The sequence below is a fragment of the Pseudonaja textilis genome, chromosome 2 (genome assembly GCF_049901715.1).
Source record: "Pseudonaja textilis isolate UNSWEBS1 chromosome 2, rPseTex1.2, whole genome shotgun sequence".
Lineage (NCBI taxonomy): Eukaryota > Metazoa > Chordata > Lepidosauria > Squamata > Elapidae > Pseudonaja > Pseudonaja textilis.
Genome location: NC_141991.1, coordinates 127,861,834 through 127,889,730, shown reverse-complemented (window position 1 = coordinate 127,889,730; position 27,897 = coordinate 127,861,834). Strand labels below are relative to the sequence as shown.

The 27,897-nt window shown below is 41.6% G+C and overlaps 1 protein-coding gene and 1 long non-coding RNA gene across 2 annotated transcripts in view; one reads left to right on the top strand and one right to left on the bottom strand.

Moving 5' to 3' along the window:
* Positions 1–27,897, top strand: part of LOC148127071 (uncharacterized) — a 67,221-nt gene that overhangs the window by 974 nt on the left and 38,350 nt on the right. The window lies entirely within an intron of this gene.
* LOC148127072 (uncharacterized) lies at positions 6,742–7,578 on the bottom strand. Its single transcript, XM_087927684.1, has one exon. It carries the CDS (start codon positions 7,576–7,578, stop codon positions 6,742–6,744), a length of 837 nt encoding a protein of 278 aa, XP_087783810.1.

Sequence of the window (27,897 nt, the reverse complement as noted above, 5' to 3'; positions counted from 1 at the left end):
GCCTGCCATGCTCACCAAGCCACGTCCACAGAACCGGTAGTAAAATTTTTGAATCCCACCACTGCCGCCATCTATGTGCTGTTAGCTAATTTTCTTTTTTGGAAGGAGTGGCTTTGGAGCAATGTATGGTTTCTGAGGGCTACCTCAGGGTGCCGTGCTTCATAATCTCTTTCTTATAGGCTCAAAGATCCTGAGAGGTTTACATTGCTCTTGAAATCTTTGTAGACCAAAGGCGACACATGGCAATTTCTCCCTTTCCTGCTCTCTGAGTGAGCACATACAGTTCCTCAATATAATATCTGTGAACTGGCAACATTTATCTTTAGACCAGGCAAATAAATGTGGTGAAGGAGGACTCCTGCCCGGGGTTATAGCTATGCCTTAATCTGGATATGGTGTTCACTTCTTCACCATTTCCTGCTCATTCCTTCTCGCTCCCTCCACTCTCCTGACTTGAGGCAGGCAGAATTTTGTGTCCACCGTGAGTCTGATCTCCACTGAATTGCTTTGCGTTTTTTGAATGCTTGTGTGCATATTGTATGTTTGTGTTCCTGTTTGTGTACATATTTCTAAATTCCTTATGGTCTCTGGGCTTACTCAGTCCTCTTTCTTGCGTATGGCTGGGTCTGTTTTATTAAGTAAAGGTAAAGGTAAAGATTCCCCTTGCACATACGTGCTAGTTGTTTCTGGCTGTTTTATTAGAGATACCTTAATCTAATGATAGTGTTATTAATATGTGAGGGTGTTTCATATGTTTCGACATGCTTGATGACTATTACACTGTCACTGCTAGAAATACTCAGGGTCTAAAAGCTCACATTAACATTTATGTGTGGAAAAACGCAAAGAAAGACAAATAAATGCATGCAAAATTGCCGTAAGTGTTCTGTTCTTCTAGTTCAGATTTATTCTTTGCTCACAGCTCCCTCTTCTGGTTCCTTCCATATCAGTAATCCCCCTTCAGAAATATGCAAATTTTTCTGTAAGTTTTCCTACTGTGAGATAGAATAGCATTTCTTAATCGTGGAATGGTAGGGCTGTGATCCAATTGAGCATCAGATTAGGATTCACTGCCATACTGTGAAGCTAAACAAGTTTATGTAATAAGATTAGTGGTTACCAATTGCAAGGTCAATAATAATATTGTGCAGAAATCTGAATGCATGCACACGTACATATATATCCGTCACATGTTTTTACAGCTCAAGCAATTTTATCCACTGTGTAGAAAAGAAGTAAGAGATAATAAGCCAAAGAAGTTAAAAGCACGAGATAAGAAAATGAAATGAAAACTTAACTCAAACTAGTGTGTTATTATTGTTTTGAGCCTTCAACTTAGTCTTGGCTCTTGGAGACTACCTGAAATAGCTCCTGCAGTTTTCTTGGCAAGATTTTTCGGAAGTGGTTTGCCCTTGCCTGCTTCCTAGGGCTAAAAGAGGGCCAAGGTCACTCAGCTGACTTTGTGTCTAAGGTGGGGATTGAATCTCTGATCCCCCAGTTTCTAGCCCCAGTGCCTTTAATCACAACACCAAGCTGGCTCTGAAAAAAAACAAACGAATTTTATATCAGACCAGTACATAGTTTTTATCCTTCCAAACATGCACACATTATGCCACATATATATCCCCCTTCTTAGATTGACTTCTCTTCTCTTCTCCTTTTTCAGATTCTTTTTTTTAAAATTAAAATACTTTATTAAATAAATTTATATACATACAATAAAATCAAACATTCTATTTATCGCAACACGAGCAAATACAGTGTTCACTCTAATTGACAACTCTCTCATTGTATCAAATATTCATTCACTTATTTAGTCACATATTCACCTTTTCAGATTCTTATCAATCCAATCTGATTGTTACCTTGTCTGTCTTTCTCTATTCTAATAGCAATAGCACTTAGACACATATGCCATATACTTTATAGTGCTTTACAGCTCTCTAAATGGTTTACAGCAGGCACTCGAACCTCAGCCAGCAGGGGTCCACAAGTCTTAAAGTTGCCAAGGTTGGACACCCCTGGTTTACAGAGTCAACCTATTGCCTCCAACAATCTGGGTCCTCATTTTACTCAACTCGGAAGGAAGGAAGGCTGAGTCAATCTTGAGCCGCCAGAATTAGCCTGCAATGCTGCATTCTAACCACCACGGCTCATTCTTCCTTCCTATCTTTGCCTTGTCCTTTGTTCCTCATTCATTGTCCTTCTATCAGCAAACAACCTCAATATATTCCCCCCACCACCATGGGGCTCACTCCTTTTACACCAATCTATATGCACTCAACACCCATTGACTTTTGAGTTTATATTTTCTTGTTTTACCATGCACCTTTCTTAAGTAACCATTCTTACAGCATTCGTCTTGGCTTTTAATTATTTACAAACATTATATGTCAGCATTTTGTCAGCATTTCCTGATTCTATTACCCACATTTTTTTTCTTAGCTACACAATCCTCTCTCTCTCTTTTTTAATACTTCCCATTAGCACATCACCATGCGTTTTTATGGCTGTTTGTAGGATACTTTTTACTCTATGCCAAAACAGCTTCTGCATCCTTTTTTTTTTTTTTGCCTAATATCATTTCCCATTCATTCTGTTGGAAAATTATCTTCTAATACTTTTTCATACATTTTCTTGTCCTGCATTGATTGTTCTTTCATTCTTGTTTTCTTCATTTCTTCCTTTTTCTTCCAGGATGCAAGTCTTGACACTATTAAAAAAAACAAAAACCCTGCCCCATTCAGAACTATCATTGTCACCCTGATATCCTTCACTAAATCTTCTACTATGCAGGTGGTTTTTTTTAAAAAAAGCAAATACTCACCAGTCTTCATTCTTACTTATTCTGGAGTCAACAAGTAGCTCAGTAACTTTTTCTGTACCATCTCATATCTCTCTATTCATTTCACCTACTAGAATAATCATTTCCCCTGGATGCATACATTGAGAACATTACAGGGTTCCTTTAGTGATTGCTTGACATTGCAACGGCACTGAAAAAACGACTTGGGACTGTTTTTCACAGTTATGACCATTGTAGCACCCTCCTGGCCATGCGATTTATATTTGGATGCTTGACAACTGGGTTCATCTTTATGACGTTTGCAGCATCCTGAGGTCATGTGATCCCCTTCTGGGACCTTCTGACAAGCAAAATCAATGGGGAAGCCAAATTCACTTAACATGTGTGTGACTAACTTAACAACTGCAGTGATTCACTGAACAACGGAGGCAAGAAAGGTCCTAAAATGGGACTTAACAAATTTCTCACTTAGTAACATAAATTTTGGGCTCAGTTGTGGTCATAAGCCGAGGACTACCTGTGTTTAATCCCCCTCCCCCCCCCAAATTCCTCTCAGTTTCTTTTATTATGACCATTCACTGGAGCGTAACAGGCAACAACAAGCAGCCTTCAGATCTTATTTCCCTATTCATCTATAAAAGTCACATGGCCCAAAGTCAAACTTACTAGCACACATTAGTAATTCATAATGAAACCTATACCTTCACTTATTTGAGGTATGTGTTTGTGTGTGTTAATAAATAAATAAAATATTTTCACATGTTTATAAACTCCATGCCATAAGATCAGATCCTTCAGATCTATTGTATTACATCTTCCCCTTTCTTTGTTCCTTTTCATTTTATTTCAAAGGCATGCGGCATATGTATCTATTTTTCATTTCCTATGGTACTTTGTATGTGCCAATTTATAATTTACTCATCTTACATTCCAGATCACAGTCCTCTATGTGTCATAGTCATAACCTGATGGACTTATGGATACTGATTTCCATTGCTCATTATCTCTTTGATCAATTAAAACTGTCACATTGTTTATATATCACTATATATCAATATACAGTGTATACACATACACAAAAATGCACATATGTATGCACGTGCGTGCACGCACATGCACACACACACGATAAGGACAAAGGACAAAGTTAGTTGAGGGATATTTGCTACAAGCACAACCAAAGCCTTCCAAGCATGTTTAGACTATTATATTAGGATATCTAATCTGAAGGCTATCTTGCAAACCAACATGCTGTTGTAAAAGAGCATAGAAAAAGCATCTAAGGAGGATACCTATATACACTAAGGGTACATGTTGAAAAACCAGAAAGTTTTCTTCCTGTACATGAGATATCATGTTTCTAACTTTTTTTCCAAGATCTTTTAAGATTCCTTTTGAAGGTATATCTGAGCTTCTTTTAATGTGGGCAATCAGTAAGGATGCTGCCACTGTTGTTTCATGTTGTTAGTCTCTCTCTCACTCTGCTTGAAAAGGGTTTCCTCATGGTCCTCCTGGGATTTCACTGAGACTTATGAAGGCAAGAAAGACTGCTGAAGTTGATAATCACCATTATGATAGCAAAATACTTGTTAGGATTGATGTGGTACAGGTGAAGAACTATACGTTTGTGAAATGCCACGAGAATGGAGCAATATCTTTGGATAGTGGGATAGGTGGCATATAAATTTAATAAGCAAACAAACAAACCCACAGTGCTAATATTACACCAAACAGGTTTTGAATAGCTTAAAAAAATTGATATTAAATAATGTCCAAAGATACAAAAGCACTCAAAAATTGTCTGTCATCCATCCATCCATCATCTATCATCTACCTATCATCTATCTATCTATCTATCTATCTATCTATCTATCTATCTATCTATCTATCTATCTATCTATCTATCTATCTATCTATCTCATCCAGTGCATTTCCTGTCTCTCCAAACAAACCACAAGGTGGAGTTGATTGATTATAAATCTCTTAGAGTCAGCCACATCTTGGAAAATGCACAAGGGCTGCAGTTACTTCTGAAGCATGTGACTAACATAAAAATCTCTAGCCCAGTAAGTGTAAGAGGATGACAGACTGTTGCACAATTCCCCTATGAATTTGATATGTCTCTTTTCCTCCATTGTTTGCTTATTTATGCAATGTGGAATGAAGTACGTATTGCCTTCCCCCCAATGATTCTGTCCTTCTGGCAACTACCAGCTGTCCTTCCCTCATGCTACACAATGTACATGATCCCATGTGATCAGCATCCCTGCTAGATTTAGCCATTATTGTGATCTCCATGGGGATTACTGCCATGTGGAAATGTATTCCACCAGCCACTCCAAGAAAGTTGTTGGACTTTTAAGGCCGCATGACATGGGATGCAGTAGCCTCCATATTTCTGTTTTTATGTTCATTTTACTGCTGCTGATGTTTATGGTGTTTCTAAGGAGTGCTTTGAATGACTGGAGCAAAGTCACAGGTAGCAGGTGAAATAGCATTCTTCCTTGCAGGAAGTACATATTATCTTCCTAGTTGAATTGCCCCTGAATCTGTATATGAGCTGTGTATAAGGATCACACCTTATACTACATTCCTGTGGACTTTCCAGCAGCTTCAGGAAAAGCGATTGTGACAAGGAAAACACTATGGTGAGGAAGGGACATATCTCTGCTTTCTTGAACTCAGTCTATTGAACTCTGAAAAGTAACACCGAACAAAACAAATGTTCCAGTAAATCAGGTCCATATGTCAGATTCAGCTGTGAATTTCCACTAGTGGGCATGGTGCCATTTTCAACATCTGTCTCCATCCCCTGCCCTTTACCTGAGATTATTACCTTATTGCGCCATTTAACCCTTAAATGGATACTGGTTTGTATCCCTGGTGCATGAGTCCATCTGGATTAATGTGATCCAAGATGGATGGTGCTTTTTCTGGATTAAACTTTGTTTTAGTGTAATCAATTTTGCAAAGCTATTCATCTCAACAAGTGACTCTTTGATAAATGACAACAGTAAAATCTTCATGAAATGATGGTGTATCTCTGTGTATGTGTGCACTTGTCCATTAACTGAGATTTATAGCTAACTGAATTGTGCAAATGCTACTATAGGGCCTCCCCGCTCTGCTCTGTTGAACTGCTGTTGTTGTTCTGGCATGAGTTTTTCCGCCCCCATTGCCAACCTGTATCCTGCATCCTGTACAGGTAAATAATACATGCAAAGAATCACATACTTTCTGCAATCTATCTTTCTGCTATATAAGATAGATGGGTGGGTGGATGGATAGATAGATAGATAGACAGATGATTAAATATGCAAAGAATTACATACTTTCTGCAGTCTATCGTTCCGCTGTATAAGATAAATAGATTGATGGATGGATGAGTGGGTGGGTGGATGGATGGATGGATGGATAGACAGATGATACAAATATGCAAAGAGTCATATATTTTCTGCATGACATATTATATGTTGCTTTTCCCTTCTCAAGTAAAAATTATAGTAGAATGTGAATAGCAAAGCCAGGCTGGAAGCATAAAGAAAGTGACAACAATATCTTTCTACTGCCACCAAATTTGATACTGAATACTTCTCAGTACATGACTTACTCTCTCTGGGTTGCTGTCAAAACTCGTACCGTGCTTGCCTTGACTTTACATCTGCAGTTGCATCACAAAACAGCCTCAGTGTATGCTCTGATTTTGTAGCTGTAATTTCTCAAACCTGGTGCCATTCAGTTGTTTTAAATTATATTGCCTATCCTCCTATTGTGGTGGTTGGGGCTGATGGCTGTGGTCATCCCAAACGTCTAGAAAGCATCACATGGTAGAATCCCCTGGGTTGACAACTGAGTTGGGCACAATCAAAAGATTCACATGGCAATTTATTTAATGAAATCAACTTTCCTGCAGATTTCACTGAAAGCCTCTTGGGTTAATGTTCTTCCTCAGCAACTTCATCCTCCTCAGAGGTATCTGGATCCTCCAAAGAATCTTCTCCAGATTGATGATTCCAAATCACAGTCAGGTTCATATTCTGCCGAGCTGGGGTTCCATTGTAATGAACGCCGCTGGCAAAGAGGCATTGCCGTAAGTTCCAGCAAATGATGTAGTAGACAGAAAAGAGCCACAGGACCAGTCCAGCCAGGAAACTGGCAATGAGCAATCGCGTAGCTGGGCCAACATACTGCTGCAGAGTGAAGTGGTGTAAAGGAAACGGGAGCCACTTCTGAAAGAAAGTCTTCAAGCTCCAACTCTTCTCCTTCAGAAAAGCCTTCCTGGGCTTCTGGATGGGGCCCTGACGGCTTCTACGGAGGGGCGCCCTGTTTTCAATCACTAAAAGTGATTTGGGGGCTGCTCCTGTTTGATTTTCCTCCGTATTCCATTTTGGTTCTAAACTCCTGTTCTTAATGATGCTCTTCTTCAACTCCCTGGAGACATCCGGGCGGCCAATTTGTCGGAGAGCTCGAGCCAGGCGGTCCCAGTCAATGAAGCCCTTTTGCATCTCCAACCAGTGGCCTAGACTTTCTTTGCACCGGTCCATGTTGGAGATACCTTGCCATTGGCTAGAAGGAACGAGTTCTTTCTCCTCCGATAGTTCTGCATCTTTCTGGGTGATGGCAAGTAGAAGATAAAGCTCATGACATTCTTCAGTGTTCAGGAGCTCTGAGATGCTACCCAAGATGGTGGTGGCTGGACCACTTATTGCCATTTTAATGTAGGAAGTGTATGTGGCCAGTAAGAGGAGGAAGACCCCCATTAGTGCCAACATGGTGGGAAAGATGGGATTAGTAACCTTAGATTAAGATCAGCTCTGATATTCTACATTTAGTACTCTGGCTGGCTGGTTGCAGGACTAGTCATGTTGTCTGGCTCCCTTTGTCATCCTTGGACACTCCTCTTCCAGCTGAGGGCCCCTATGAGGTCAGTGAAACCTCATAACCTGAGGTCACAGTTCCTGCCCTGAGGAAATACTGAGGTTTTTGCTAAGTGGCCATTTTATGGTTATAAGGAGCAAAAAGGATGGCGTGCATCTAAATGCATCACGTTAGAAGCTATAAGGACACATAACAGGGCTAGTGCATATAATGATTATAATGAATACCTGGAGACTATTCTCAAATAGCATCTGCAAAAAGCACTATATATCAGTGATGTTGATCAGTTATAATCTTTAGCACATTGCCTGGTTCTAGATTTCAGTCCCACACCTTCCAGAAGAATTCTTGAGGTTATAGCCTGCTCCATCTGGAAATATTTCAGATTTGGGAAGGCTGCCCTAGAGTACATCAGCAAAACTACCTACTAGATAATGGAAAATACACAAATAGGCCAAGTTGAGATATGACCACGGCATGAGTCTTTCCATTTGCCAATTATTCACATCACATTTTGAAAGCAGCAACCTATGACTTTTCTAATTGTCCTCAGTATCTGCAAAATTCAGATGATTTCATCAAGTATTGTCTTTGGTTTGCACATTTGGATCTTGCAAGAAACAACATTAACCAATCATTGTAAATGCTGAATCAATTTGAACTAGCAAATAGATGATGACAGAGAATGCTGGTCAGTTAGTGTTCTTTTTTTAAAATTTCAAGCTGGCCGATAGTTGAGTGTCTGCCCCGGAACAGTAAGTGATCATAAATTAATGAAGATTCTTTCACCTTCTCTTCACACTCTCTCACACACGCATGCAGCAAATTACTAGCATCCCTATCCCCAGGTCTGTGTATTTTTCCATTTGTACTTAGACCTATTTGTCAGGTGATTTGCAAAATATTTCACAAATTGGCCATTCATGGGAATGATGGCAAGGGAAGTCTGCTACTATAAATTCTTAACAAAATGCAAGGTTTATATTCACTATGATGTAGACTGCGGAATGAGACCTGTAGAAGCAAAAAATGTATCCAAGGGCATTTTCCAGGAGCAAGGATTCTGGGGGGCAAATGATTTAACAGGATAGACTCAAATGCTAACAAAAAGCTGGATAATGGAGGATGTCAACTAAAGGAGGCAATATGTTTTCTAAAGGTGGGTTTCATCTGTTCTTGAAATGAAACAAAACCCCAAAATTAAATCAGTATGGATCCATATTCCTTACACTTTGGATGTCTAAAAGGGGTAGGGCTGTTTGATTGATGGAAGAGGGGTAATGTATCAGCTGGCAAATGCACAAAACTATAACTATATCTCTGCACAATGAAGAGAGCTCTCCTGAGGCAATTGTCTTTCTGGAAATCTGGCTACTTCCCACTTCCATTCCTTTCTTCTCTTTCTCTCTCATTTAGGCCATTATCTCACTTGTTACCTATACATCTTATAGCATCACTGTTGAGTCATTGTGAAATCTGACCTTGCTACTGTTATATTGGCACCATGATGTTGGATGGTGCTATAAGATGCTATAAGGGACTAGTGGAATGGGACTAGGTTTTTGCTGTGTTAAATGCCACATCAAGCCTGGCTGCTCTTTTATTCCCTTCAAGAACATAGTCCATCAGTCCTAACTCATGCTAGAGTTTTTTGTTTTGACTGCCTTATCTAACATGGTGTGAAAATGGGTTTTAATTACCTGAAATTCTACATGTCCGCATATCAAAACAAGTTCCTTTCTATTTATTCTTAAGAAAAATATCTTTAGGGAACCTTTCTTTCTGTTGAATAGTGTCAGAAAAAAAGTCTCAGAAAAAAATAGATGTGCTGTCTTAAGTTTTGCAGAATCGAGGCAAATGTAGTAACAACATTAGACTAAGCTTCTCCTAGGCAATCAGAAGAACAAGACAAGCAGGCAGAAGACCAGACAGAAGTTATTACAATTTGAAGAGAAACTTTGGGTGGCTACTCTACAGAAACTTCTAAGAGGGTCACAATTTTTACTACCGGTTCTGTGGACGTGGCTTAGTGGGCATGGCAGGGGAAGGATATTGTAAAATCTCCAGTCAGAGGTGGGATTTGCCGGTTCTCCGAACTACTCAAAATTTCCGCTGCCGGTTCTCCAGAACTGGTCGGAACTTGCCGAATACCACCTCTGGTCACAATATTTTTACCAGTGCGATAGCTATCACTCTTAGAAGTCTCCTGGTTACTCCCTGATGCTATTAATTGTTAACTGTTAATTGTTTCAGAATTTGCTTGCAATTTTTTAAACACTCATTATATTTATTGCAGTGCTGGGCTTTTTCTTGTGTTCGATCTTGGCCTCTAAACTTCGATTGATAACTTGGAGCTTTTTGCATAAAAATTTAGCCAAGCCGGACAAATCCAATCCAACCCAGAAAATACAAGAAATGCAGAAATACAAATTTAGCCAGAAACCGGGAAGATAATCCCTGGTCCATCCAGGGCAGGATAGGTGGTCACAAAACATGCAAGGCAGGTATTTTGTTCCCAACATCGTTTCCCATATGAGGAGCTTTATACTTTCAGCAGAGCTGGCATGCATTGAACTCACTTGGAATGCAAAACCACTCAGGGGTAATATTCACAAGTGGGGTGTTCTTCCATCTTAAGGAGCTTTTCCTTGCAATCTTATGCTTCTCTCACTAGAAGCTAGAAGATGATGGTCATACTCTATTCGTCTAGCTCAGGGGTGTCAAACTCACGTCGTCACGGAGGCATCATGTGACGTATTCACTAAACCAGGGGGTGGGGTCAGCACATGATGCATCTAGCCTGCGGGCCGCGAGTTTGACACCCTTGTTCTAGCTCTAGAGCATCCATTTTAATCAGACTTCTTAATTTATGGAAAATTCATGGTCATCAGAATACTATATAGTACATGAAAACAGGCATTATTTTTACAGTACCTCTATTCTAGTTCACAACTTTCTCTTCTCCCTGATTTCACATACACATTCCCACCACACACCTCTGCTGAGATTGGAGATGTAAGATGAAACTATTATTGGGAAGAGAGTAAGGTGCACTTAGAGAATCATGGACAAACGTATGCAGGAATTAAAGACCTGATCTTTTATCTTTTGATCAGGGTGTGGTGGAACCAGCGAATCTGGTGGTCTTATTTGAGGTCAGCTGCCCTTCAGTGTTTAGTCATCACCATTCACAAAAAGGGCACAATAATTCAGGCAAGAAGGGAAGTTGGGGGATTGATTTAGATCCCAGGAGGTGTCTCCTCTAACCTCATCCCTCTTAGCACCAGGTCAGGCCTGGGTTATGGGCAAAGTGCAGCAGGATGAATGCATTCACCTTCCTGCAGCTGTTGTGTGAATCCTGCAGCTTCCTTGTCTTCTTTAGAAAGGAATGACCAATCTTCTTTCAGAAATATCCACGGACTGTTGACACAATTTAATAACGGGAAAAGGAAGGGGAGGAATTATCAGAGATTTTTTTTTTAAAAAAATCACACATTTATAAACTTCACCTTTTGCATCAGAGAATTTGTCAAACCAATTTGCAAATTTCAAAAGCAGAGTTTAATTTGTGCAGAACAGTCACTTTAACTAAACTTTACTCCTTTGGAATTAGGCACCCATCAGTTGCAAGTCTGAAAATTTTTCTAACTGCAAGTGACATACTGGTAGGATAATAACAATGGAGCACAAAATAATAATAATAATAATAATAATAATAATAATAATAACAACAACAACAACAACAACAACAATAATAATAATAATAAGCAAGAACTGGCAGGACCACAAAATAGACAAGGTAATAGAAAATGAAAAAGCTAAGTGCTCTGGGGCTTTAGAATTCAAACAGGCAAGCATCTGCCGCACAGCATCCTGACTTTAATAATTATTGATAAGAAAGAAAAAAAAGTCCGGACAATGGATGTTGTAGTACAGTGATGGCTAACCTTTTCAGCTTGGTGTGTCGAAAATCGGGAAAAAGTGTAGCCTTCCTCGGGTCGTGTGTCACTTCAAGAAATATCAATAATTTGGTTTATGACGGACTGGGCTAGGGTGATCACACAGGGCTGTGAAACTCGTCTCCCTGGTCTCAGGGCTGCAGGTGCAGGATGTGGGGATCGGAAGGCCACCTTACAGGGCTGTGAATCTCATGGATCTCCTTTCCTCCTGTAGCGTTCCTGAGGTAATGAAACTGACAAACCTCAGTTTATGGCGGTTAAAACTGGTTCTCTGCTGCAAAGATCTTGCGGCAGCGGTGACACCACGCCTCCACGCAACAAGGACGGAGCAGAGATTGGAGCAGAGCATAGGCAGCCTCTAAATGTGCAGGTTTTCCCCACACCAACAGGCGTGTCAGTCAAAGTGCCTCAGCGTGTCACAAGTGACACGCGTGTCATAGGTTAGCCATCACTGTTGTAGTACCTGCAAACAGCAGAATAGAAGAAAAAGAACTGGAGAAAAATCACAAACTACAAAGAAGTAGAACAACTGTGGCAAAAGAAAGCAAAGGTAGTATCATTAGTAATAAGTCTTTTGGGTGCGATCCCAAAACATTTGGAGCTCCACTTGAACACCATCCTCATTAACAAAATCAACCATAGGTCAATTGCAAAAGGCATTTTTACTTGGAACAACTTGCATCCTGTGACAACACCTCGAAACACCATCAAATAACAACATTTGCCTATCCCAGGTACTTGGGAAGGACTTGATGGGTGGACAAAAATGCCAAATCCAGCCTAAACCTTTGGCTGACTGTGTGACCAACCATAATAATGTATTCAACTTGTAGGCTGCCTGTCTCCCAACAGCTTTGAGCAGCTCCAACTAACCAAACAAAGAAATTAAAATAAAACCAAGGAAGGAGAAAAAAAATAAAAGATGGCAAGGACAACAAAGGGAAGGGTTTCACTTTCGCTTGCCAAAGACCCAGATTGAAGAGCTAGATCTTTACCATTCTTCTGAATAACAAGAGTGGAGATCATCCAGATATTCCGGGGGAACTTCATTCTGGAGGGGAGGCATTGCTACAGAAAGGCTCTGCTTCTGGAATCCTGATAGATGACATTGTTTAATCGAAAGTATTGGAGTGTGTCAAACTGCAAGATTGAAAAGGTGCCATTGTAAGAAACATTAAATACTGTTTGGAACTACTGTTGGGTATTCCACCCAGAATATAGAATTTAATATTCATTTTGTTTACAGGTTTTCAGAAGGTTTGATCTGTTGCTGTCATGCTTGAAGCGCTGTGGGAAATTGAAATGATGCCAACGATGCTCGTGCTGCAGGGTAGCTTTGCATTTGATAAAAAGATGTCAACACAGATCCTGTTAGGGAGATGGGGCACTGGGGACTGTTCAAAACACACAGTGATATTCAGCACACACCCAGTCCTTGCTCCAGCATCTATGTGCCTTCTCTCCATAAGTTCCCACATGTTCACCTTGTAAACCCCAGTAATTGCAGGACTACCAAGAGGCAATTCCATTTGCTAAGGCTCTCAAAATGAATTTTTAGGAGAAGCAAGATTCTTTGGCCTGGCCCTTCTGGCTGACAGAGCAAGCCCTGCATTTGGGGTCCCCGACTTCCCCTGCAATACGTGGTGTAGGGTTTCCTGCCTAGGCAGCGGGTTGGACTAGAAGACCTCCAAGGCCCCTTCCAACTCTGTTACTCTATTCTATTCTAAATAAAGCAGTAAGTTCTGCCATAAGCTATTCTATTTGGCTTTAAAAGGAGATGTGTTCATTGTTAATGTTAGTAGTAAATATTACCTTAGAATTTATCAACGTAGATTTACATCTCATTTTATAAATATTTATAACAAGTGTCTAGTTAATTTTATTCTGGTGTAACTAATGTGAGTCTATAATTCTGGAAGACGTTAGTTTACAGTGTGGTTCTCTATTTGCACCAAAGATTCCCCAGCGCCAGAGCTGAGTGACTAAATAATCTAAACAGCCAAGTTTTACTCTCTCCCGAAAGCCACATAATCAAGAAGGGGACCGACCAATCCACTCATCCTCCAAATTCCAACTTACAGGGACACATGCACAGAGGCAGCTCTGGTGGGATCTGGTGCTTCTGCTCATGAATAATATAACAAAAGTGGTTTACTCTGGCCTCCCAGCACTATGAATCAAAAACCCCCACACCAAGCTGCTCTGGGAGGGGTGCAGAGCATGTGAAGTTGGGAGGGACACAGGGGCTGCAAGCATTTAGCGTGACCAACAGATTTACGAGGGGGAGAGAGCCGGTGGTCGCACTGCCTTGCCTTTTTAATGAGCTCTCCAACCCATACAGTAGCCTCTTTGTAGCAGACAATGTAGCAGACATAAATTTTGGGAGGGATAGGAAGAAAATCAGAAAGATTGCTGGGCTGATCTCTGGGCCTATATTGTCCAGCCCACCACCCTGAATATGGACCCAGGAGGCTAAGATCGAGCCTTGGATCTCTCTCCCCATTAAATATTCCCCCATTTTCTTCCAAAAACTGGAGGGGCAGCAGAGACAAAGTTGGGTTGTCCCCTCCTTCTCAGACTGCCACACTGGATGTCCTCCCCTTACAGGTGTTTTTTGTGCCTGATTTGTAGCTGCTGATGGAGAGGACTCTGGAGAATACGGGGTGCTCTTCAAGGGGCGTTTCCTAGTCAGAGATCATGGTGGGGAGGGAAAAGGCCAAGGGCCCAAGAGACAGGAACAGAGGCGAGGTAGTCCAAGGGCAGAGGGAGATTAAAGGTTAGACGGCTGGTGCTTGTAGGAGACAAAAGGCAAGGGGAGGTGGTTCACAAGGCTAATAAAATCTGGAAGTGTTTTATACCCTTGCACACATGCATGCACACACAGAAAAGGGCCTGGAAACAATATCAGAATGACCCCATTGCATCAGACTCAGAAGGCCTCAATTTCAGCTCCTCTTGTCGCAGTGGCCCCCGCAATGCTTCATGGAAGCCCACAGGCAGGTCACAAAATGGAAAGGCCTCCCTTCTGTCATCTGTTCCCCACGAACGTCATCCAGAAGCCTCGAATTTCTTAAGGCGAGAAGAAAATCTATTCCGCTTACATCACCCTCCCCTGCCACGGTTAATAGTTTTTGATAGGATTTTGTATTGTTGATGAATTTATCTAAACCCCAGAGTATTTGGGGAAGTAGTAGTCTAATTGAGATCATGTGCAAACAGTTTTGCTGAATAGCTCTACTGTGATTAGAGAAAGAGAAAATGGGTTGCTATTGTTATTATTATGTACACAACAATGTGGAATCACAGTGGCAAGTTCTTTAGCTGATGTTGGCCTTCATACACATAAGAGTTCTTCTCAAGAAGTTGCAATGTATCTGTGTAGTTTATGTGCAAATCCAAGCAGGGTGGCTTTTTGCAATTGACAGATGGAAATGTGGAGATGTTCTAAGTGCGGTCCAAGATTTTTAGGTATGGCATCCAATGTACTGATAACCACAGTGGGTTTAGGTCGTAATCTTTTGACTTTGATTTTCAGATCTTGATACTTGTAATCTTCTCCAATTCTTTGTCTTCTTTTCCACTAAACCCTAATACTGTGATGGTGAACCTATGCTCTCTTTTTCCAGAAAGTTGGCCAGAGCATGTATTTTCTAAAAAACAGATTGAAGGGGAAAGGCTCACTATCAAAGATGGCTGTTGATTGAAAAGAAAATTACGTTTTGCAATAATTTTGGAAAGACTAGAAAATAACTTGTGATGACCTTAATAGGAAAGCTCTCCATGGAGGTGTCTCACACAGCTGGCTGAGGAACTCCGAGAATTGAAGTCCACAAGTCTTAAAGTTGTCAAATTTGGAGACCCCCTGCTCTATGCATCTATTTGGATTAATAATATCATATTTAACTGTAATTTGGAATAATTGCCAGGGCCTTAATTTTTTTCCAGAATCTTTGGGATGGAGAAGTTGAAAGCTGGGACAATAGGCAGTGGAGATGGATACTGGATAATAAAACGTGTGATTTGCTTAGATGTATTTTTCCCAAAAATTAATATGCCAAATCTGCCTGAAGAGATGCCATTTTTTTCACCTTGGAGTAGCCCAAAATGAAAAGGTCATATAACCATTAAGTCCCAGGGATTTACATTCCCAGGGCTCTTGGAGAAGGACATCAAATTTGCTTGTTTCCATGAGGAAAAAGGGAGGGTTTTTTTGAGGGCCAACCAGCAACTCTTCAAGGAGATCACCAAGATTTCCTGGCAATCTCTTTGCAGTCAATCAGATTGCCCCCAAAGGGAAGCTGGGAGATTATGAACCTGCTTCAGCCCTGTGTTCCAGAGACTTTTTCTAATTTGTTATGGGAGGTTTTGCTCCTCTAAGAGCCAGACTTGCATTTGCTGAAGATGCATTTCAGTAATAATGCGGATAAACTAAGTGTCTGGTGGGGTGGTGGGATGGAGAGAGTTGTGATTCAAATGCCCAAGACTCACCTTCTTGGTATGATTTGACCTCAAGCCTCCACAGGTCTTATGTACTACTATAGTTATCTTTTTTTAAAAGTATTCCCTCCTTCTAAAAATGGTATAGAATGGCAAAACTCAAAATTGGTTGTCTGTAGTCCATTCCAGGTTCCAATAACATCTCACCTTAACTTTGAAGAATAAAACCCATTCACCTTTTCTTTTTGCTTCCGGTTCTTACAGACTACTCTATATTTGACTGTGGGAAATGATTCCCTCACTACAGTTGTAAAGAGTTCTTGTGATCCCATCCACACAAAATCTCCTGACATGAGACTCAGGGAAGAAACAAAGATTCTTCAAGTCAGCCTGTGAGAAGGATTTAAAACAACATCTGTCACACCTTCCTGCAACAAAGGGCCACGGAGCTGAGAAGCTGCATTGTTGGAGCATTTTGGGTAGGCAAGAACAATAATGCCTTTTGTGCAGTCTTGCAAGGTAGCATCTTGCTGGCTTAGGCCTCTTTCTCTTTTCCCATCCCCACGCCAATGCCCTCCAAGATAAATTTTACCGGAGACGAGCAAGAAGGATAATAAGGGGACTGGAGGCTAAAACATATAAAGAACGGTTGCTGGAATTGGGTGTGTCTACTTTAATAAAAAGAAGGATTAGGGGAGACATGATTGCAGTGTTCCACTATCTAAGGGGCTGCCACAGAGAAGAGGGAGTCAAGCTATTCTCCAAAGCACCTGAAGGCAGGACAAGAAGCAGTGAATGGAAACTAATCAAGGAGAGAAACAATCTAGAATTAAGGAGAGCTTTCCTGACAGAACAATTAATCAGTGGAACAACTTGCCTCCAGAAGTGGTGAATTCTCCAACACTGGAAGTTTTTAAGAAGAGATTGGATAACCATTTGTCTGAAATTCCTGCCTGAGCCGGAGGTTGGACTATAAGACCTCCAAGGTCCCTTCCAACTCTGTCTATTCTATTCTATTCTATTCTATTCTATTCTATTCTATTCTATTCTATTCTATTCATTTTTGTTTATTTAATCAATCAAACTTACAGGGCACTTTAATCACAGCTGCCTGCAACTCTAGTAGCTTACAAAATGTAAAATAATTAATAGGGAATTACCAAGCACCCATACCTGGGAAACAACAAAACCAAACACTGAATCATAAGACATTTCGGGGAGCAGATGATATTCCAGTCTAACACAAGTCGTTCTGAAACTCATGGCTTTGTGGTAAAGTCAATCAGGACTGTAGAGACTTCAGAGGAAAGGATGCACAGAATAGGCCCCTCCAGGGCACTGCCGTATCAATGGGACCTGGACTGAGCCCACTCTGCTGGGCCTTCTTACCAGATGAGTAGAAACAAGCATAAGGACACTTAACATGATGTATGCTCTAGAGAGGACTAGCTCCTGAGATTTCTAGAGATAACTGCTTTTCTTGTCCAAAGCAAAACCATGAGTCTCTTATAATAGTTTATCCCACTATTTTTAATATCTGTCATCACAGGTTTCCATAAGGAGAGTAAAGGGGGCCAGTGAAAAAATGTGCAGACTTCCCCCTTTTCATCCTTTAATGGCAATGCCACAAGATAAGTACAGGTAGACCTTGATTTACAACAGTTCATTTAGTGACTGTTCAAAGTTACAATGGCACTGAATAAAGGGACTTATGACAATTTTTCACACTTACAACCTTTGTAGCATCTCCATGCTCATGTGATCAAAATTCAGATGCTTGGCAACTGGTTCATATTTACGACCATTGTTGTGTCCCGGTGTCATGTGATAACTTTTTGCAACCTTTTGACAAGCAAAATCAATGGGGGAGCCAGATTCACTTAAAAAACATCTTAATAACTTATCAAATGCAGTGATTCACTTAACAACTGTGGCAAGGAAATTGTTATGCCCCTGTTGGAGACTGACTCTGAGGGAGAGGAGAAACAGCAGACAGGGAGTGGAGGTGTGACTCTGGAAGTTGTGGAGGAGGCTGGGGAAGGGCAGAGGCTGGCTGGGCAGTCAGAGGAAGAACCAGGCCCATCCCCTCTGCATACTAGGACACGCAAGGAGGAACGGAGAAAGGAACAACATGGCTTATGGGAGAGGAAGCGGTCATGATTTCCCTCATTGGTTGCAGCTGGGGAGAATAGTATATAAGAGAGATGGTTAAAACACAGCGTTGCCAGAAGCAAAACGTGTGTTATTTTGGACTGAAGTTATCTTGCTTGGCGTCCTTCCAACAGACTGTGCCATGTTATCTCCTTGAAGTTGGTAATTACTTATCCTGGTTCGTTGTGGAAATTTCTTCATTGTAGTTTTAGTTTTTTATTTCACTTCTATCTGCTCATTAAGTTCAGACTATATTGCTTTCTTTTGAAGACTATTTTTGAATACCTTTTATCTCCAACTGAGAATTATTGAACAGTGGGGCCAAGTTGGATGCATTAAAGGACATTTATTTATGTTTTGGATTTTGTTACATTTGTGTTACACTCCGGGTCATGGGACAAAACTCTCTTAACAAATGTCTCATTTAACAACAGAAATTTTGGGCTCAATTGTGGATGTAAGTTGAGGAGTACCTGTAGAAAACAGAGGTTTTGCCTCGTAACATCATATCATGTTTCTTCATTTTTGGTGTCACTGTAGTTTAGCACAGATACCTGTGATGATTTTATATCCTCTGTGTCTGCTAAAACAGAGCTCAAGGGAGCTAATAATTATATATAATTATTATAATAATTATCATATAGTTATTATATAATTATAACTGATACTATGCAAATTCAAACCTCTTCAGTCAAAAGAAAGCAATAAGTCCCAACAGCTAAAACCTACCACAAGAAACAAGTCAGTTAAAAGCCACCATAAAATACGGTAGTAGAACTAAATTGTGGCTAGCAAAATGGTTTCTTGTTACACTCTCACTAAACATGCCTTCCATTTTAGGGGTTGAAAGAAAGACCCTTTCAAAGGATCAGAGTGGGCTCATTGTGAAAGAAGAATCCCTTTTTGGAAATAAATTGTTGGACTTCAATGGCTAGCCCTTCGAATTATATTTAAAGGGACCAATTAGAATAGAATAGAATAGTATAGTATAGTATAGAATAGAATAGAATAGAATAGAATAGAATAGAATAGATCTTGGACGTCTTCTAGTCCAGCCCCTTAAATCTATATCTGCATCTGCACTTAAACAATAATAACATAAACCAACAAAAACAGGTTAAATGGCAAATTTTCAGTGATCTTTTCTTCAAAGAACATCTTTATCAACAGCTGGGTCTTTAGACCCTTCACTTCTAAGCATGCAAATGCTATAAAAACATAGAGACACTGGGAAATAAAGCAACGTCGATTGGAAAGTAAAGCAATGTCCATTGTTTATTTTTATTTATTTTTATTTGTCAATCAATTACAAGATAATAGGTATAAGTATATACATAGTTATGAATACATGAAATGGGTACATATAAGAAAAATAAAATAAAAAATAAGACAGGGACTGTAGGCACGTTTGTGCGCTTATGCATGCCCCCTACAAACCTCTTAGGAAAGGGGTGAGGTCAACAGTAGACAGTCTAAGGTTAAAGTTTTTGGGGTTTGGGGAAGAAACCACAGAGTCAGGTACAGTATTCCAGACATTGACCACTGTGTTGCTAAAGTCGTATTTCCTGCAATCAAGTTTGGTGCGGTTAACCTTGAGTTTGTATCTATTGTGTGCTCTTGTGTTGTTATGGTTGAAGCTGAAGTATTCATTGACAGGTAGGACATTGCAATGTATGATTTTATATACTATATTTAGATCAGACTGAAGAAGGCATAATTCAAAGTTTTCTAGGTCTAGAATTTCAAGTCTGGTGGCATAAGGTATTCTACAACGAGTAGAGGAGTGGAGAACTCTTCTTGTGAAATATTTCTGGACTTCTCAACTGTGCTAATATCAGATATGTAATGTGGGTTCCAGACTGATGAGCTGTATTCAAGTATTGGTCTAGCAAATGTTTTGTATGCTCTAGTTCAGGCTTGTCCAACCCGCGGCCCATGGGCCGCATGCGGCCCAGGTTGCCTCGTAATGCGGCCCAGTGCCCACCCCAACCTTCGTGCCAGAGCCAGCGAGGAGGAGGAGGAGAGGCAGGCGCCAAGGCGCCATCAGAGCTCCACCTCCTGCTGTTGCCGCCGCCGCCACCACCACCGCTTCTGCCCCCGTCGCCGCTTCTGCCCCCGCCATCGCTGCCGCTGCTGCCCCCACCGCCGCCGCTTCTGCTGCCGCTTCTGCCCCCACCAGCGCTGCCCCCACCACCGCTTCTTCCCCCACCATTGCCGCCGCTTCTTTCCCGCCACCGCTGCTGCCCCCGCCGCCGCTTCTGCTCCCACCACCGCTTCTTCCCCTGCCGCCACCACCGCCACCACCGCTTCTTCCCCCGCCACTGCTGCTGCTTCTGCCCCTGCCGCCGAAGCGGTGGCAGTGGCGGGGTGGCGGCAGGGGCAGAGGTGGTGGCGGTGGAAGAAGCAGCGGTGGCGGCGGGGTGGCGGTGGTAAAGCAGCAGCAGGGGCAGAAGCGGCGGCGGGGCAGCGGCGCAGGAGCAGAAGCAGCAGCGGTGGCGGGGAAGAAGCGGCGGTGGGGGCAGAAGCGGCAGCGGGCAGCGGCAGTGGGGCAGAAGCAGCAGCGGTGGTGGGGAAGGCTTCTGCCCCGCCGCTGCTGCTGCTTCTGCCTTCCAGTCCTGCCTCATCCAGCCAGGCCATTTGCAGGAGGAGAGGTAGGCGCGAGGCAGGCGAGCTTTCTCCCCCGCAAAATTTGGCCGGAAAATAAACCATGATAAAAAAACTGTGATAAAAAAACCGTGATAAAAATAAATAATTTTTAATAAATAATTAATAATAAATAATAAAAACATCTCACTAATTTCATTTCCAAATAAATTTAATATGTTAACGATGTTTTCTATGGTTTTTTTTTGGATGATCAGGTATCGTTACTGTTATTTTATTTTATGTGCGGCCCAAACCAAATTTTCATCTTCTAATGTGGCTAGTTAGTAGTGTGATATTACCAGAGAAGAAGCTACGCAGGATTAGGTTAACAACTCTTAACGCCTTTTTGGCTATGTAGTTACAGTGGGCTCTAGCACTTAGATCATTAGAGATGAGTATTCCAAGGTCCTTTATGGAGACTTTCTGCGCCTCATAGGATCCTCAGATCTATCATCTACCATTACATAACAATGGCTTTTAAAACCCTTAAAGAAAGCTGAACCCCACCAAATTGAATATTGCCATCGGTTACATATGTTTGGTTGGAAATAGAGAGGGCTCAAAAAACCTGCAGCATTATTTGCCTGTGTGGGACAAATGATCACTCAAGCAGACGTTTAGTAAATGAAGCAACCCATATCCGGGATGCAGAACCCAGCCTAGTAGATGGCAGCAAAGGAGTAGAGTCTTAAACCACTTTAAGGGATTACTTTCTGAGACCTAATTTTGGGAAACAATGAAGCAGAGGAGCCAACACTTTTGCATTTTGTGCTCCTGTACATTCAGGGTTAAAAAAAAAAAAAACATTCTCCCATCTTCAGAATTGACCTTCTAGAAATGCCAGAGGAGGAAGGAGACTTTAAAAAATTAGATGTTTCTCATAGATACATTTTTTCCTTAATAAAAAGAGGCGGCTGATGCAGTTCAGCCTCACAACTGATAAAACTTCAGAAACACTTAGAGCACTTTGATACAGCAAATGGACAACATTACTTTTCCCCCGCCTCCTTCAGACACAAAGCCCTCAGAAATGCCTGTTTTCTTACTCGGTGAACTTGACTGAAGTACAGTAATCTTCAGGGGTGGGCTTCAAAAATTTTAGCAAAGGGTTCTCTGCCTGGTTACTTGGTGGGCGTGGCCATGGTGGTGTGGCCTAGTTGGCCTCTTGCACCACGGCTGGGGAGGGAGCGTTTTTGCCATCCCTGGGCTCTGAAGGCTCTCTAGAAACCGGAAATGTGCCCATTTCCGGCCTTCCCAAACTTCCGGGAGGCCCATTTTTTGCCCTCCCCAAGCCTCTGCATGCACCCTGCGCTTACCTGCATCCAAAACAGTCCATGTGGAGACTCCTGGGAGGGGGAGAGTGGGGTGGGCAGGGCCAGCCAGAAGTGGGCTGGGGGTTCTCCGAACTACACAGAATCTTAGCTAGGGACTCTCCCGAACCCCTGTGGACCCCCAGCAGCCCACCCCTGGTAATATTCATAATAAAACAATTAGCTCAGCCCTCCCTCCCTCCTTCCCTCCCTTCTCTTCCCTTCCCTCCCCTGATTTCATGCCCTTTGCTGATTGAATTCCACCTGCCTAACCAATGGAGTCAAATGATCAATTTCAATTTCCCTCCGTATAAGAGCACCATTACACTTGCTAATTCTAAAGCCATGATTATACCACGCAAGAGGCAGTAGGGAGTCCTCTCTCCTCCCCCACCCCCGCAACATGGTCCCATATGTGGGGGATGGGAAAGGTTGAGTAATTTAGCAGAGAGGAGTAAAAGCTGTGGTGAAATTCAGAATGGGAAGGAGGACTCTGGCTATAATAATTGTATTTTTGATGTCACAGATGGGGCCAGCTGCAGATAGTCCCTATAAAGAAGATGGATTGTCTATTGCAAAGAGAGGCAATCACAGATCAGTGACTTGCCAGCAATGAAGTTGGGGGTGGTGATGGTGGTATTGGCCGTGCTCTCCTATTTCCATCATGTTGTAGATTCATCAGGATTTGTAAATAAAGTGAGAAGGGTTGGTATGAATTTCAGATGATTTGTGTGAAGTAAAAGGGTAACTAACACGTAACTCCCCTTTTCTTCTTCCTTGATTTGTCAGCAGTATATTTTCAGCCTAGCTTCTCCGAGCCTTCCACGATTCTTTAAACTAAACACTGCTGACACAAAACACAAGCTCTGTCATGTTCCCCAAACAATTTAAAGGACGTTATTTTCTATGGGTTGCCTGTGTATTCACGGAGGAGGAGAGTGAAGCTATAAACAAATAAACTAACATCACTGATGTGAATGCTCAGTTCTGTTTGTGGCCTGCAATCTAGCTTCTGTTTTCCATCAAGCTAGAAACATTTCTGTGGGTCAGTACAAAACTGCCCAGGCCAATATTATTAAACTGGTTACACTGATGGATAATTGCGGGGAGAAAAGCAGGCAGAGAATGATGCCAGAAATGAGGCCACATGTTATGGGACTTCAAAGCCTTGACTTAATTTCCCCAGATTGTTTTTTTTATTGTTGTTTCGACTATAAGGTTGGTAAACAAACTTCCAGAGGATCTGAGCATCAGCAATGTGGCAGGGTTGCCTTAAAACGTTTAAGAAGGCTGCTTGTAATTCTGTGAACCTCTGTTAGTCCCTGTTCGATCGTACATTTTATTGAGAATGAGCCTCAGTATTTTGGAACTAATGCGATGGAAGTAGAAAGATGGCTAATCAAAAATGCAGGACCGCATGACAGGAAAGATCTCATGCTTTCTCCGAGCCTTTTAATAATAATATTAATGTTTTAATTGTGAATTTTTAAAATGTTGTCACTTTATGGTTTTTTTAATACTACACTGCCCAGAACCATGTTTTGTGAGATAGGCAGCTGTATAAACATGATAAAGAAAGATGAAAAAGAACTCACATTTGTATATGATTTCTGCATGTTAATTTAGAAGTATAATGAGAAATTTATAAATAACTATGGTGATAAAGAAACTGTATCTCATGCCTATTTTACTCTCCAAATGGTGTTGATTTTGAGACACGAGATCAGGGGTGTCAAACCTGCAGCATCAGATTGTCGTCATATGATGTATCGCGACTCCCCCCCTGCTTGCTAAACTGGGGTGGGTGTGGCCAGAGCATGGCGCATCCGGTCTACAGGCCGGGAGTTTGACAGTCCTGCACTAGATCCTCTGACAATCTTTTACCTTAGATTTGAAACCACTTCGGAAAGACTATCCTTTTAAGGCTGTTCTATGGCAGCCTTATAGTTTCCAAAAAACCTGTAGCTCTATACTCATCTCATGACCACAACTGAGCCCAACATTTCTGTTGTTAAGCAAGACAGGTGTTAAGTGGCTTCTGCCCCATTTTGCAACATTTCTTGCCAAAGTTGTTACTGCAATTGTTACTGCAACTGTTAGCAACACAGTTGTTAAGTGAATCTGGCTTCCCCATTGATGTTTGCCTGTGAGAAGTTTGAAAAAGGTGATCCCATGACCCTGGGAGACTGCAACCGTCATAAATACATGCCAGTTGCCAAGTGCCTCAGTTTTGATCACATGACCATAGGGATGCTGCAAGGATCGTAAGTATGAAAAATGGTCTAAATCACTTTTTTTTTCAGTGCCGCTGTAACTTTGAACGGCCACTAAATGAATGGTTGTAAGTCCAGGACTACCTGTATAGCAAAATGCAAAAGCTTACCTTTTTTTGAACACCAATAACCCTAGGTTCCTCCTTTAGTGTTGCTGCAGGGAAGAGTTCCTTCCCAACTTGAAATACCAAGTTGGAGGAGAGATCCTGTTCCTGGAGTCCTCGGACTTCATGGTAGAAGCACATGCTGCCACATCGTAACTGGCTCATGGCAACTTACAACAGAATAAAACCAAGCAAACCACTACTACAACATCAACAGATCAAAATAAATAAATGACAACCATTAATACAAAACACTAGTAAATTAGCAAATAAAATCTGACTCCAGGACCATCTTCACTATCTTCTGAAAAACACATCCTAGCTTTCAGAGATGGCTGGGATTGGGTAGGCAGTCCCAGGGTTGAAATTCAACATTTTCCCCTACTGGCTCTGTGGGTGTGGCTTGGTGGGCATGGCTTAGCTTGGTGGGACTCAGTCTCTAAAAGGAAGAAGGTGGGTGGGTGTGGGTGGGGCCAACCAATTCAAATCGTCCCTACCACCTCTCCCAAGGTGGTACAAGGTGGTTGAATTTCACCCCTAGTAGGGACAAATTGCTTAGCTTGATGCCAGACCAGCCTAAAAGGAATAGCTGAGTAGTTAAGGGTGGCTTTCTTAGCTACTCAGATAGCTAAATTCAGGTTACCTTGAAAAAGCCCTTGGCTTGACTGGTTGGTTGAAAGAACAGAGGGCTGGGAAGACAAGAGATAAAACACAGGAGCCTGGCTGTTAGAGAGCCCCCTCTCCCTGCTTGACAAATATTTACATGAACCGAGGTAGGCGATCCCAATGAATGCAACATTAGAATAGGCTACAAATCTTTTGAGGGTTTTCCAGGATAAAGTGAACATGAACAGATTTGTCATCTCCTGCCTCCCTCACACAGCAAAAGTGAACATTTTTGCATTCACTTTTTAAACAAACAACAGTTCCCTGTTACGTCTAAATTAAGGAGGTTGTGCTTGTTTAAATTAGCTTCCCCCAACTTTCCAGCTATATTGTGACTGCAACTTCCAAAATTCTTCAAAGCAACAAAGTTGGGAGAAATCTGATTTAAAATATGATTTCACAATAAACCAGAATCTGAAACCACAATGTCATCTTGCACTGTTCTAATGAACCAGTTGTTTCAAAGCAGAATTAAGTCCACAGTGATACCGTGGGCAGCCTTGGATCAGGTTTCAATTCTCCAGAGTAACTTGGTAAAAGTAACTCGGGAGGATTGTTTAGAAATGTGATGCACAATGGATTGTATTATTTTAAATTGCCGGAGTAAAATACCTGTATTCCATTCAACTGAAACAATATATTATGTTAAGGGGAGCGCTATACACATGGCTGTTGTGTTTTTTTGTTTTAGTTGCAAGATCATTTTAAGGCGAAGAAGCATTCCTAACTGTTTCCACAGGTGCAAATGTGAAATTGTTGAGCAATTTCTATCACCTCACATTTTCTGCTTCAGCTCACACCCCAGTTATATGTGTCTAACAAGCTTTAATCAGTCATGGCCCATAATATTAATTCCAATATCAATGCCATTTGCAGACTCTTTCACCTACTGCAATTGCCAAGCTGATCTTCAAGCCTCTTATGTACAGACAGTTGGATTCCTTTTCAATAATTTAAGGATTAAGATTTACATGGGGGTTTAATGCAAGAGACTTGCTGTATTTAGGAACCTGGATCGATCAACTGATGGTCCCTTGTGAAATCTCCTCTTTCTCCAGTGATTCCTCATGTCCATGCCCTACTCTTTATTTAGCTTCAGCATCTAAAACAATCATGCATTTTGGGTCAGCTTCTCTGGAATTTTTTGACTCTCTTGCACACAGTTGACAAACTCACGACGTCATGTCATCATGTGATGTGTTGCGATTCCCCCCAACTTTGCTAAACTGGGGATAGGGGTGGCCAGTGTGTGATGCATCCGGCTTGTGAGTTTGACATTCCTGCTCTAGCAGATTGGGAGAGTAGAAATTAATGACCACTCATCCTTGAAGAGGGTGGCTTTGGTAGGCTGGATATGCCAAGTTTAATAATGAGTTAGTAATGGATGCTAGGCAAATATTTTACACAGAAATAGGAAGATACACACTACACATAGGAAAAAAAATGGTTGTATGTACAGTGGTACCTCAGCACTCATTCTTAATTGGTTCTGGGAGGCACAATGAGTATAAAAACAATGAGTACCAAATAATTTTTCCCATAAGGAATAATGTAGTGAGTTATAAGGCAGCTGACACCAACAAACTTAGCTTGTGTGCTGAGTATCAAACAAGCAATGAGTACAAGGACAACATTTTCACATCAAAATGCATTGAGTATTAAACTCAATGAGTTTCAAAGCAGTTAAATACTAAGGTACCCAAGGGTGGGCTGCTACTGGTTTGCCCCGGTTCAGGCGAACTGGTATCTAATTTTTATCATTTTTAATTACCGGTTCACTGGTAAATCCCACCCCTGGCTGGCCCTGCCCACCCCATTCCTATCAGGAGTCTCCACACGGCCCATTTTGAATGCCAGATAAGTGCGAGGCCTGCATGGAAGCTCAGGGAGGGCAAAAAACGGGCCTCTTGGAGGTTCTGGAAGGCCAGAAACGGGCCTGTTGGGTGACATGGGCCAGTCCGTCTCTCTCAGCTCAGCTCACCTTTCTTCACAGGATTGTTAGAGTGGGGATTATGTTATAAGCTTTTGGTAACCATAGCTCAAAATATAATAATAGTAAAAAAAGAGAAAAAAGCGTTACCAGACACCTTCTATATTTTTATAGCTCTCCTTTTACAATGTTTAGAATCATTTCTGGAGTTCTTCTATAGAATATATGAGCGAGTTCCACTAAACTATTCCCAGAACTTAGTGGAAATAGTGGTTTCGCCACCTTCTCTGCCTCAAAGAAACTTTCCAGCCTTTTGGCTGCCTTGGATTTTCCCAAAGAAAACCAAAACCTGATTCTGGTGAGCAGCACCAGTCACAAACTCTTCATTCTCTATCGGTTTTTCCATTCTTACTTTGTGCTTTTTAGTGTGCTGCTACTTATGCCTGGTGGAGCCTCCATTTCTTTCCCTGACCATGATAGACATGCTTTCTTCCTCCTCCTCCTCCTCCCCCTCCTCCTCTTCCTCCTCACTTCTTATGGAAAACCTTTCCTGGACTAGTACCACTATTTCTGCATTGCTGATTTCCAATTAATTCATCTTTCCCCTCCCCAACTAATTTGCACTGCTCCTTTATCAAATTCTGTCACCTTTTCATCTTTGTCTTTCTTCCTATACAGTAAACCCTCAGGGTAATACGTTACTAATGGCATACGCTTAGGACTTTATCCTCTCGCTA

Coding starts and splice junctions, on each gene's coding strand:
- LOC148127072 (XM_087927684.1), bottom strand. CDS start 7,578: ATGTTGGCACTAATGGGGGTCTTCCTCCTCTTACTGGCCACATACACT.